The following is a 13,519-nucleotide window of genomic DNA, read 5'->3' as shown; positions in this document are numbered from 1 at the left end:
TGTTAATTTACTGCTCTGTGTGCCTTTGAATTGCCCCCCGGGGACAAATAAAGTTTTTTGAATTGAATTGAATTGAACCCTGTGGCACCATAATGAAGCTCTGCAAATGTGGCTTGGATACGTGTAATTTGTTAACAGTTTAGTAACATTCATTGCATGTTGTGTTCCCAAAGAGTGGAGCAGCTGATAGAGTCTATCAATCCCTCCAGTTGATTACAATGGATGAAAACCAAGTCTACAGCACGATCACACCAAACAACGAGGTAACACACAACACACTTTGCCCTACTTGGGCTAGTACCTTAAACTCTAACCTGGTACTCCCTGAAAGCAACACCAAGCTCTCTATGACACACACTCTGTCTTTGATACAAACACAAACACACACACACATTCAGTTAATAGAAGGAAACATATATATGCGCCTCGACCATAACTTCCATATCTTAAAATAACACCAACAAATATTAATACTGACTGTCCAGCCTAGACAATAACGCAGAACTTCCACCAGATTCATGTGCATCGTGTGTGAGCTCCAACGTCCCTCCCTTTGTGTTCACACGGAGGAGTTTAGCGCAAGCGGCAGACCAAATTGACTTTGTTTAGAGCTGTAGTAGCCTGTGGTCTGCATTGTTGTGTTGGGCTATAGCGCTCTTTAGTTAGCTCTTAGCTTCACAATGCATGTAAATTGACACAGAATGACTTTGATCTAAAAACTCTTATGTGACATCCAAATAATCAGTGAGTATGTTCTTCTTCTTCTCTCCTTGACTAAAACAGCTTTCATACACAAGGGGAGGAGCCGGCCGTACGTCCATGTAAACATGGCTCTGACAACAACACAGCCAGCGGGACTCGAGCTTCTCACTCATTGTAGACAGTCATGAGTCAGAGACACATTTACACAGGATACACTGGATTTATGGTTTATTTATGTATAACGTGTTGCACATTCTTCCTTTAAACAAAAGACATGGTGTTTATCTGTCATTGATTTTCTATCTAACAATGTTTTTTTGTCAGTTTCTGCACCATATTCACTTTTCACCTTCTAACATTAAACTGTATTTTGTTTTCTCAGAAACGTGTGAAGGAAAGGGAGGGGCTTTTGGCCCTTGGTATGGCTGAGAGGAAGAGGAAGTTATAATGACAGTGGTTAGACTAACACATTAAATGACTGCCCGTCCTTTTCTTCATGATGAAAATATATGCGTACACTTGTCTTCTGTGTGGTGAGTTCATTTGATTTTTGATATTATCTGTATTTGTACGTAATGCAATTTGTTTGTAAATGCTGCAGCTGTACCAACTCGTTGTTTTTGTCCATCGGTTTGTTGTTAGAGTCATTACTTCCTTTTCCAAGCTCTTGGGAGCAGTTGTTCAGCTGACCTTAAATTAAAACTGATCTCTTGATGAGGTAGAAAAGCAAACAAGACAATCAGCATAACAGTGGATTAATCCTTATTACTATCATAGACGCCTGAAACTACTGCCACGAGGGGGGCTGACTTGGGATGAACTGCACACTGCAGAATCATCTTTCTTTGACAGTTCTTGATGCAAACATTTACAATGAATGATATATTTGACTGTTGAAAGAAAGCCAGAGGAGGTACCGTAAAATCCGGTGCATAAAGTGCATATTTAATACCTATCTTTTAATCTAAAAGTGCACTGTGTCTTATCACCAGTGCGACCAATACACCAGTAAAACAATACACCTCGAGTGCAGCCACCGCCATCACACACTGCATGCAACATGACGCAAATTCATCCCCATTCATTGTGTATTGAAAACTGATCGCAAGCTGTGCTGGGATACAACGCCAAAGACCAGGGGCCGTATTCAAGAAGCCTCCTAAGTACTAAGAGTTGCTCCTAGTGACACAATTCTAAGAAAATTCTTCATTTTCTAAGAATTTCCCCTTAAAGTTAGGACTAGATCCTTGTAAAGATGAAAGTTATTCACAAAGCGTCTTAGCCCTTAAGAGAGCTCCTAAGGTGTAAAAATGTTAGTAGTGATTAGTGAGGAGGACTTTTAAGAGGCTTAAGAGTTTCTCAAGCTGAGGAGGAAATGGAGAAATGTTCTGCAAACACTTCATGAAGAAGATTCATTGAATCACAGTCGTGCCGAACAGACAAAAAATATTTGTGCAGACATTTCAATCCATCTGACTTTTTTCAGTACATAGTGAGACATTCAAGTTGAGTTTCTCTACATGTGGTTACCTCCACAGGTGCATCCAATCACTAATTAAGGCTCTTCACCTGCTGATATAACTCTCAGCATGGGAAGAATCTGCTGCTCAAGCTGGCATCTGATTTCAAACATTTTGTAGGCTATATACTTTTAAAGTATGTCTCAGATATTATCACACAGATGCTAATTTCAGTGTTCATAATTATATAATGTCTGACTAGATACTATGATTTACTTTTTATCTCCATTTTCTTGGATTAACCAATCACAGCTTCTGAGAAAATGTGTCATATTTAGCCACGGGGTCAACCTCGCTTCCTCACTAAGATAAAAGTTTCTGTCTCTTCCTTGCTCAGAGTTGCTCAGAGAATGTTCCTAAATCACTCCTAGGCTAAGACTCCTTGCTAGGATTTTTTAAGTTAAGTTAGGAGCTCTCTGAGAGGATTTTCAGAATGTTTGTGAATACGCCCCCAGGCTAGCAGCGCAACTTTAGCATCTTCTCTCCCTCACGAGGTCATAATCATGCATTTAAAGCAAATGGCGGTATTCAGTTCAGCAAATAAAGCTTGTGGAGTGCTCTATTGATTGAAAGACTCCTACATTAAACTTAGTGAGTGACTAGTGGAGTTGGGCAGCGTTATTCACAGGTACTTCAAAACATTCACTGCATTTATTGTTTTGACTTCTTTTAATGACTCAGTAGGCTGTGAAACTGAATTGTTCTTCTGGGATTAATAAAGTCATCTAAATCTGTATTTGAATCATGTTGAATTAATGCATGCATTGACACTATGACATACACTATAAACTAATTACTTTATTTTCACCTGTAGCTCTGAGTGCGGTGCAGATGAAGACTGTCAACATAAATAAACATGTCGGGGAAAATGTGACCATCAGATGCTCAGGCTGGAACATTTGGTGGAATGTAAATGACAATGTTAAGTACCTTTGTTCAAGTCCTTGTACAGAAGACAAGCACATTATCATCAAAGCAGGACATGAAAAGATCAACCGTAAGGATCAAATTCAGTTATTCAACAAGGGAGATGTTTTATTAGTGACCTTCACTGATCTTCAAAAGTCAGACGCTGGAAAATATTATTGTGGAGTGAAGAGATTTGGGAAAGATGCATACATAGAGGTGAATGTTAAAGTCATGGATGGTAAGTAAAAACTCTTTATTTTTATTTTAAAACCATCACCACTCTGTCAAACTGTCCTTACAGCTGATAACTTAATCACTACTGTACTGTGTGTGTTTGTTTCAGCTGAGCCTTCCAGTCCCATTAAGACTCCAATAACAGTCACTGTTACTGTAACAACAACCAGCCCTGTTACATCTCCACATGTCTCTGATGGTTTTACTGACATGTCTACAACAAACCAAACCTTTAATACCACAACACTGCCTGCATCAGACACACAAGGAGCTGGTAAGAAGTGCACACATCTCAACCTGTTACACAGGCTTCATATGTCATCGACATTGACTCAGCATTCAAGAAAATAATGTTGTTTTTACGGTATTAGCATCTCACTGTTAAAACATTCAATGAATACTTTGTAGTTTTAAGGCATCAACGGGGTTAAAATTCTTAAAAACAAAGATGTCTATTGATGGGAACTCAAAGACTTTTAAGTTCCAGAATTAAAAAAAAACTTTAAACTTTATTTTTTAAAGCTTTTTGATCTACCATTTAAAAAAAAACATGGACATTGCATCATTTTTAAAGACATTGAAATTATTGAAAATAATCAAAGTTAAGAACATTTTGACGACCTTTATTCATGCTCTTACAAAATGCCCAAATAAAAATAAAATGTGCAAATTGATTGAAAAAAAAATGAATTGAATGTTTCAAAACAATCTGTTGCCTTAAGCTTTCTAACTCTAGATTTTTAAATAGCATGTGCACGCCGCGGCCCATCAGTGCTGCACACTAGTGGGCTGTTCGCTGCCAATCTAGTCAATGCCCCTGTTTCCCCATGAAGTCTCTGGAACAGTGAGTTTTAAAACGGTGTTCAACAGAATAAGTAAATTATAACTATGTATTTTTACCTGTACGTTCACAGTTGAGGGTTAACCCGTGAGGAGGAGAGGAGCGAGCTGCTGAAGAGAAATGTTAATCTTGTTCTTTTCCTTCTTTTCTTAGAGAGTCCTCTATATTGGATTGTAGGTTTGATTGTTACCTTGCTAACCTTGCTAACGGCTGTACTGATGGTTATCAGGAGGATGATGAAGAAGCAGCAGAGTAAGACACACACACCAACTATAGAGGCAGTTTAAGTGCATGCTAAAGATAATAATGTTTGAGATACAAGTTAAACTTGCAACACTTGAAACGTTCAGTTTCATCGCTATATTTTACGCCATGCATTCATTGATTAGTTGGAAGTGAAAAGTGATGTCATACTCTGCCCTGTGTTTTCAGTGGTTGTTACAACTCCACAAGAACCTGCAGGAGAGGTGAGTTCTGCCATTTTGTGATCTGATACCTAAGAGCTGTTTTTATGGTTCTGTTAGTGAAGTAATGCATCATAGTGAACCCTGTGGCACCATAACGAAGCTCGGCAAATGTGGCTTGGATACGTGTAATTTGTTAACAGTTTAGTAACATTCATTGCATGTTGTGTTCCCAAAGAGTGGAGCAGCTGATAGAGTCTATCAATCCCTCCAGTTGATTACAATGGATGAACACCAAGTCTACAGCACGATCACACCAAACAAAGAGGTAACACACAACACACTTTGCCCTACTTGGGCTAGTACCTTAAACTCTAACCTGGTACTCCCTGAAAGCAACACCAAGCTCTCTATGACACACACTCTGTCTTTGATACAAACACAAACACACACACACATATTCAGTTAATAGAAGGAAACATATATATGCGCCTCGACCATAACTTCTTAAAATAACACCAACAAATATTAATACTGACTGTCCAGCCTAGACAATAACGCAAAACTTCCACCAGATTCATGTGCATCGTGTGTGAGCTCCAACGTCCCTCCCTTTGTGTTCACACGGAGGAGTTTAGCGCAAGCAGCAGACCAAATTGACCTTGTTTAGAGCTGTAGTAGCCTGTGGTCTGCATTGTTGTGTTGGGCTATAGCGCTCTTTAGTTAGCTCTTAGCTTCACAATGCATGTAAATTGACACAGAATGACTTTGATCTAAAAACTCTTATGTGACATCCAAATAATCAGTGAGTATGTTCTTCTTCTTCTCTCCTTGACTAAAACAGCTTTCATACACAAGGGGAGGAGCCGGCCGTACGTCCATGTAAACATGGCTCTGACAACAACACAGCCAGCGTGACTCGAGCTTCTCACTCATTGTAGACAGTCATGACTCAGAGACACATTTACACAGGATACACTGGATTTCTGATATATTTATGTATAACGTGTTGCACATTCTTCCTTTAAACAAAAGACATGGTGTTTATCTGTCATTGATTTTCTATCTAACAATGTTTTTTTGTTTTTTTTGTAAGTTTCTGCACCATATTCACTTTTCACCTTCTAACATTAAACTGTATTTTGTTTTCTCAGAATACTGTTCTGTAGCTGATGACCATGGACACACGCTGTGGCTCCATTTGGATTCATGCAGACAAACACACATGTATGGGTGCTTGGAGTGTTTAGAGTACATGTTCTACCTGCATGGTTAAGTCATACTATGGAGACTGATGCTTTCTTGTGGTTGGTGCATCTTACAGGCCTCTGTTGCATGTGGTTTAGCGTCATGAGGGTTGTGCTGCTGTGGATGTTAAGAGTCAAATGTTTTAAATAAAAAGTATCTTTGAAGTATTTTAAGTTTTGTACTTTCTAGGCTATTTTTTTTTATTTCTGAATAAAGATATATTTCTCATTTCATGTCTGTATTTTGGTATAATTAAAAAAATTGTCTTACACAAATTACACCTTATGTTCTGTGCGTGTGTGTGAGTGTGTGTGTTTGTGTGTGTTTCTTAGGGAGGAGCTTCAGCCTTAGAAATGATGTGAAAGGGGAAGTTCTGGTCAGACTACCATGATCATTTCTTTTTCTCACATACATTTGTTGTTCTGATCTTTGCACCATCATTTTTGACACGATGAGGATCGAATTCAGTTAGCCAACAGTGAAGATGTTTTATTAGTGACCTTCACTGATCTTCAAAAGTCAGATGCTGGAAAATATTATTGTGGAGTGGAGAGAGTTGGGAAAGATGCATACATAGAGGTGAATGTTAAAGTCATGGATGGTGATTATAAACTCTTTATTTTAATTTTAAAACCATCACCACTCTGTCAAAATGTTATAACGGTCCTTACAGCTGATAACTAATTTTCAGAGGGGTCAAGTAACAAAGTACAAATACTTTGTTACCTTACTTAAGTAGAAATTTTGGGTATCTATACTTTACTGGAGTAATTATTTTTCAACCGTCTTTTTACTTCTACTTCTTACATTTTCACGCAATTATCTGTACTTTCTACTCCTTACATTTTAAAAATAGCTTTGTTACTCATATTAAATTTCGGCTTGTTTTCATTCCGGCTTGTCATCGTTCAAAAAAACACACACAAAAAAAAAAAACCTATCCAGATAAATCACGCCATCGAGTGAATAGAGCGAATTTGATTGTGGTTGGCTGAGAAGTATAAACATATACCATTCCGACACCCTATTGGTTTGTACCCGATCCATCGCACCTGCACAAATCACGTCACACTCCAGCAAGGAAATAGCAGACGTATGTAGCCTAGTACGAAGATGTCCGTGGCAGAGACTCAAGAGAACTCGAGCGAAATGTTCCAAGTTTGTACATTTGCATTCCAATAAAGGCTGTTGATAACATGCCTCTGAAGTTTGACTTTTTGCAACATTACAATACTTATAGGCAACTAGTCATCATATCTTCCGCTCCATGAAACACATGTTAATGCTCAGTAGTACACATATATGGTTCTTTAATGTATTTGCATTGTACTAAAATGCGTTCATTTCCAATGGGCATAAATGCGCCTGAAACAGGTGCATCCCAAATTTTTCAACATTAACATTTTAATATAACATTATAGTCATTATGGCCATTAGAAAAATGTTTTTTTGGGGAGGTGGGGTAGTGCACTATAGGCCCCTGTGGCACGGCCTAAGCTTTTGTCCTTAATGGTATTTTTTCCCCCTTACATTACTTTTACTTTTATATTTTTAGTATTTTTAAAACCAGTACTTTTAAACTTTTACTTGAGTTAAAAGCTTGAGTTGATACTTGAACTTCCACAGAAGTCTTTTTAAACCCTATTATCTATACTTCTACCTGAGTAATGAATGTGAATACTTTTGACACCTCTGCTTATTGTGTATAATACTGTAATACTGTACTGTGTGTGTTTGTTTCAGCTGAGCATTCCAGTCCCATTAACACTCCAATAACAGTCACTGTTACTGTAACAACAACCAGCCCTGTTACATCTCCACATGTCTCTGATGGTTTTACTGACATGTCTACAACAAACCAAACCTTTAATACCACAACACCGCCTGCATCACCAGCACAAGGAGCTAGTAAGAAGTGCACAAACCCCAACTTGTTACACAGGCTTCATATGTCATTGACATTGACTCAGCATTTAAGAAAATAATGTTGTTTTTACAGAATGAGAATGTCACCGTTGAAACATTGAATAAATCCGGTGGCGCAGTGGTTGGTGCATGCGCCCCATGTATGGAAGCTGTGGTCCTCCAGGCAGGTGGCCCGGGTTTGAATCCAACCTGTGGCTCCTTTCCCACATGTCGTTCCCCACTCTCTCGCTCTCTCCCACATTTCCGACTCTGTCAACTATCTCTACAATAAAGGCACAAAATGCCCTAAAATAAATCTTTAAAAAATGTAATGAATGGTGTCGATTGAACACAGTGCACACAGAGTATATTACCATAATTTGCTGGTAAAAATTTTATATTCTCGTCAAATCTTGTCAGTCTGTCAACCTTTAGAGGAGCTTTGCATGATTTGCAGCTCTAAAACATTTTTAATGTTCTGATATTTGCATCAGTAAAAACCCTCAGTTAAGCCTCTGCCTGAAACGGTTAGTTTCAGCTGTTGTCTCTTAAGGCCCCTATCACTTTCGTCTGATTGGCCAGCTCTCTGGAAGCCTTTCGGGGGACAGCACTAGGAGAAGAGAGCCTATGTAAGAGGCACCAACGGCTTACGTTGAGGCTTCAAGCCGTCTGGTGAAATTCTTGGTTTCATATCGTGTGATTTTCAGAACAAGCAGTTTTGCGCCCTCTGCAGACTTATCCTGGGATTACTCCAACATATGCCTACCTCATGTTTTGAAACTTTGCCCACGTTTAGTTTGGGCATCCAGCGTTGTAACACTATATGTGAGTTTTAAAATGACGATAAGCAGAATAGATCATCTTTAACAAACGATTTATTTTTACCTGTACGTTCACAGTTCAGGCTTAACCCATGAGGAGGAAAGGAGCGAGTTCTTTTCCTTCTTTTCTTAGGTAGTCCTCTATGTTGGATTGTAGGTTTGATTGTTATGATAATCTTGCTAACGGCTGTACTGATGCTTACCAAGAGAATGATGAAGAAGCAGCAGAGTAAGACACACACACACCATCTAGTGACAGTTTGAGTGCATGCAAAAGATAATAATGTTTCAGTTACAACTTGCGACAATAGACTCTGAAACATTGAGCATCACCAATGTATTATATGTTATCCCAATCATTTATTGATTTGTAATAAGTAAAACATGATGTCATACTCTGCCCTGTGTTTTTCAGTGGCTGTGTTTTCACCACAACAACCTGCAGGAGAGGTGAGTTCTGCCATTTTGGGATCTGAAACCGTATTTAGAGCAGCTTTTGTTGATGCTGTTAGTGGAGTAATACATCGTAGTGCATTGCTTCACTAACACTGAAAATAGAGGTGTTTTATGATAAACATGACTAATGAGAAATTAAATAATCTAAAAGTGAATAGTCGTGACTGCTTTTATTCCCTTTCTGCATTATTAGCCCTTTTCAGACTGCTTAGTGCCGCATCTAAGCTCAAGCAGCATCACATCTTTGTACATTCATATTGATTCCACCACAGTGTAATATTGGTGTCCCAGTCTGTGAATTTGGTGTGTCAAACACTCATTGCTGCTTTCCTCCACCACAGATTCCACTCAGTCTGAGACTGAGTCCAAGGCAAGACCGAGACCTTCAAAAAGTGGTCTCCAGACCGGTCTTGAGGCCAAGACCAATTTCGAGTACTACAACACTAGTTACTACTTAATACAGTAGAGGAGGGATCACTTTGTCCCCCCCAATTGGCCTTTACGATATAAAGTTGCTGAATATTATTCAACACAGCCAAGTATGGTTTTAAGGTTCTTTAGTTAGACTTCTGGTAGCATAACATTGTGTTGTGTCAGCTCTCATAGCCACATTTCACTTCTTCGTTTTTCCAACACATATTTCAAACATGAACCAAGAGAGCTCCATTGTGGACCAGTGGTACAGCACACTACCAAACTACAACATCACATGCATAAAACATAAACATAACACACAACATTCACATTGAATGCGAAACATCACAGGGGCATAAATATTGTAGATTGAAATTGCAGTCTTAAAGGGGGACACGTTTTCTGTCATGGCCTCTGCTTCCCTTTGCATTGCAATAACAAGTCCTGTTCTGATTGGCTACTTGTTTCAAATTTGGCTTGGAAGTACAGTATAATTTGCAAACAGTTTAGTAACATTAATTTCATGCTGTGTCCCAAAGAGTGGAGCAGCTGATCAAGTCTATCAATCCCTTCAGCCTGTTACAATGGATGAACACCAGGTCTAAAGCAAGATCAGACCAACCAACAAGGTAAGACACCACACTCACCCGCCCTGCATCTCAGCTCTCTTAAATGATGTCTCCTCTGTCCTCGCTCCTCTGTCAAACCGGAAGTAGTTCTAGACCCGCCATGTTAAGGAGCATCCCAAAGCTCTTGTAACTGAAGGAGGAGAGAGGATAGAGGAGAGATATCTGAGGAGCGATCAGCGAGGATACACAAGAGCTGACTTTACAGAAGTCTTTTTACTTTTACTCTTTTAAATAACTAACTCTGCAAATTTGTAAATACAGCGTGTCGTGGTCTTTTAGTTAAGTCTATTTTTATTATTTTTACTGTTAATGTTCTGGTTTAGTGATGCTCCAGCAACACTTGTAGTAAGAAGATCAACTTTATTAACAATTTAGACCTAACCTAGTCATACTAACACTAATTTGTTCCACAAAGCCATGTCAGAACTTGGATTGATTGATTTATTTAAAGGGGGGGACCAAAGTGCCCCTCGTTTTTTGTTGATCTTCTTTATGTCATTGATTATCTATCAAAATGGAGCGTAGCGTTAGTTCAGGCAGGCCACGGCACACTCTGTTATCATTCCAGAGTTTCGGTAACAGCTGACCTCACACAGCCGCATCAGCTGATAGCCAGCTGATTTCCTTCAAAGCGTCCTATTGGCCAAATAGTACATATGCCGCCTTATTTAAACTGCTCTAGCCTGCCTACTTTTGCTGCTCTCTCTGCAAGCCGCATTTCCAAGCGCATTTGCAACCCTTCTCCTCCTCCTCCTTTTCTGCTATTCTGACTTAATCAATGTCATGCTTGTCATTGATGCTTGCTCTGTCGGGGTTTCCTTCTTATCTCCATGCCTTATAGCTTTCCTTGTATACACGGGAAGGGCAGGAATGTGTGCTGTTCCTGGAGATCCCTCACAGAGCCATACCGCCAAATATAAATGATTGCATCAAAGTATTCTTTTGACAAAGTGGTCCTGACTGAACTATGTTTTTTGTCAGTTTCTGCAACATATTCACTTTTCACCTTCGAACATTAAACTTTATTTTGTTTTCTCAGAATAATGTTCTGTAGCCGATGTGGCTCCATTTAGACAAACACACATGTATGGGTGCTTCCTGTTTAAAATACAGGTTCTACATGCTTGGCTAGGTCATACTGTGAAGATGGATGCTATTTTGTGGTTGGTGTATCTAAGGGGCCTCTGTTGCATGTTGTTTAGCATCATGAGGGATGCGCTGCTGTGGATGTGATGTGTCACATTTTTTCCGTGTGTTCTCTGTGTGTGTGTGTGTGTGTGTGTGTGTGTGTGTGTGTGTGTGTGTGTGTTTGTGAAGGAAAGGGAGGGGCTTTTGGCCCTTGGTATGGCTGAGAGGAAGAGGAAGTTATAAAGACTGTGGTTAGACTAACACACTAAATGACTGCCCGTCCTTTTCTTCATGATGAAAATATATGTGTACACTTGTCTTCTGTGTGGTGAGTTCATTTGATTTTTGATATTATCTGTATTTGTACGTAATGCAATTTGTTTGTAAATGCTGCAGCTGTACCAACTCGTTGTTTTTGTCCATCGGTTTGTTGTTAGAGTCATTACTTCCTTTTCCAAGCTCTTGGGAGCAGTTGTTCAGCTGACCTTAAATTAAAACTGATCTCTTGATGAGGTAGAAAAGCAAACAAGACAATCACCATAACAGTGGATTAATCCTTATTACTATCATAGATGCCTGAAACTACTGCCACGAGGGGGGCTGACTTGGGATGAACTGCACACTGCAGAATCATCTTTCTTTGACAGTTGTTGATGCAAACATTTACAATGAATGATATATTTGACTGTTGAAAGAAAGCCAGAGGAGGTACCATAAAATCCGGTGCATAAAGCGCATATTTAATACCTATCTTTTAATCTAAAAGTGCACTGTGTCTTATCACCAGTGCGACCAATACACCAGTAAAACAATACACCTCGAGTGCAGCCACCGCCATCACACACTGCATGCAACATGACACAAATTCATCCCCATTCATTGTGTATTGAAAACTGATCGCAAACTGTGCTGGGATACAACGCCAAAGACCAGGGGCCGTATTCAAGAAGCCTCCTAAGTACTAAGAGTTGCTCCTAGTGACACAATTCTAAGAAAATTCTTCATTTTCTAAGAATTTCCCCTTAAAGTTAGGACTAGATCCTTGTAAAGATGAAAGTTATTCACAAAGCGTCTTAGCCCTTAAGATATGGAAGCGATTAGTGATCAGAATTCAAATGATAAAGCTAATTTGAAAATTCAAATGCATTAACAGAAATTATTTTAAATTTTCAGAATATGAGTGTATTGAGTGTATGAGTGTAAAGACCTTTTTGTTTTCATTTGAATGATTTCATACAATATGCATACATAGAGAGTAAAAGTATAACGCAAACTGGATGACTGAATATTCATTTTAAATATAGGTCAAATAATGCACCTATAATCTGAAAATGAAAACATGTTTCTGTTACTGTATTTTCATTTTAAAATTAGCTTTTTCATTTGAATTATGATACAGATTTAGCGGGGCATTTTTTGAAAATGATAAAGCAAATGCCATTTTCTTCCTCATTTTAATTTAGTCAAAGAATGTGCATTTTTAAAGTTGAAAACTAAAATTCAAATTAGATAACTTAATCATCATTTTATTTTTGAGTCAAATAATACACTCATATTCTGAAAATTAAAAAGAATTTCTGTTAATGCATTTGAATTTTCAAATTAGCTTTATCATTTGAATTCTGATCACTAATCGCTTCCATATTAAGAGAGCTCCGAAGGTGTAAAAATGTTAGTAGTGATTAGTGAGGAGGACTTTTAAGAGGCTTAAGAGTTTCTCAAGCTGAGGAGGAAATGGAGAAATGTTCTGCAAACACTTCATGAAGAAGATTCATTGAATCACAGTTGTGCCGAACACACAAAAAATATTTGTGCAGACATTTCAATCCATCTGACTTTTTTCAGTACATAGTGAGACATTCAAGTTGAGTTTCTCTACATGTGGTTGAATTAATGCATGCATTGACACTATGACATACACTATAAACTAATTACTTTATTTTCACCTGTAGCTCTGAGTGCGGTGCAGATGAAGACTGTCAACATAAATAAACATGTCGGGGAAAATGTGACCATCAGATGCTCAGGCTGGAACGTTTTGTGGAATGTAAATGACAATGTAAAGTACCTTTGTTCAAGTCCTTGTACAGAAGACAAACACATTATCATCAAAGCAGGACATGAAAAGATCAACCGTAAAGGATCGAATTGAGTTATTCAACAAGGGAGATGTTTTATTAGTGACCTTCACTGATCTTCAAAAGTCAGACGCTGGAAAATATTATTGTGGAGTGGAGAGATTTGGGAAAGATGCATACATAGAGGTGAATGTTAAAGTCATGGATGGTAAGTAAAAACTCTTTATTTT

General features: G+C 38.5%; 2 protein-coding genes and 1 long non-coding RNA gene across 5 annotated transcripts in view; all 3 read left to right on the top strand.

Moving 5' to 3' along the window:
* The window catches only part of LOC132994487 (CMRF35-like molecule 1), a 28,134-nt gene that overhangs the window by 12,051 nt on the left and 2,564 nt on the right, over nucleotides 1–13,519 (top strand). The window contains exons 1-3 of one of the 3 annotated variants that reach the window (XM_061064879.1): nucleotides 8,986–9,034; nucleotides 9,994–10,083; nucleotides 13,164–13,497. In XM_061064879.1, the coding sequence (XP_060920862.1) occupies nucleotides 13,332–13,497 (166 nt within the window). In that variant the 5' untranslated portion in view covers nucleotides 8,986–9,034; nucleotides 9,994–10,083; nucleotides 13,164–13,331. Of the gene's footprint in view, nucleotides 1–8,985; nucleotides 9,035–9,993; nucleotides 10,084–11,344; nucleotides 11,540–13,163; nucleotides 13,498–13,519 lie in introns of those variants that run through there. The other 2 variants (XM_061064872.1, XM_061064864.1) reach the window with 2 other exon arrangements.
* Nucleotides 1,095–4,524, top strand: LOC132994536 (CMRF35-like molecule 1). The gene is made up of 4 exons (XM_061064943.1): nucleotides 1,095–1,235; nucleotides 3,037–3,369; nucleotides 3,475–3,639; nucleotides 4,360–4,524. Exons 1-4 carry the CDS (start codon nucleotides 1,199–1,201, stop codon nucleotides 4,491–4,493), a joined length of 669 nt encoding a protein of 222 aa, XP_060920926.1. The 5' UTR covers nucleotides 1,095–1,198; the 3' UTR covers nucleotides 4,494–4,524.
* LOC132954587 (uncharacterized) lies at nucleotides 4,621–6,116 on the top strand. Its single transcript, XR_009665788.1, has 3 exons — nucleotides 4,621–4,673; nucleotides 4,849–4,938; nucleotides 5,765–6,116. It is a non-coding gene; the product is annotated as an uncharacterized LOC132954587 (long non-coding RNA).

Source organism: Labrus mixtus, chromosome 2 (assembly GCF_963584025.1).
Source record: "Labrus mixtus chromosome 2, fLabMix1.1, whole genome shotgun sequence".
NCBI classification, from domain to species: Eukaryota; Metazoa; Chordata; class Actinopteri; order Labriformes; family Labridae; genus Labrus; species Labrus mixtus.
The sequence above is the reverse complement of the archived record's forward strand: the minus strand, read 5'-3'. Positions and strand labels throughout refer to the sequence as shown.

What these genes read in the sequence shown, in the direction of transcription:
- LOC132994536 (XM_061064943.1), top strand. Translation starts at nt 1,199, where the DNA reads ATGATGAAAATATATGCGTACACTTGTCTTCTGTGTG. An exon ending in GAATGTTAAAGTCATGGATG is followed by an intron (nt 3,370 to 3,474) that starts GTAAGTAAAAAC and finishes TGTTTGTTTCAG; the next exon opens with CTGAGCCTTCCAGTCCCATT. An exon ending in ATCAGACACACAAGGAGCTG is followed by an intron (nt 3,640 to 4,359) that starts GTAAGAAGTGCA and finishes TTCTTTTCTTAG; the next exon opens with AGAGTCCTCTATATTGGATT.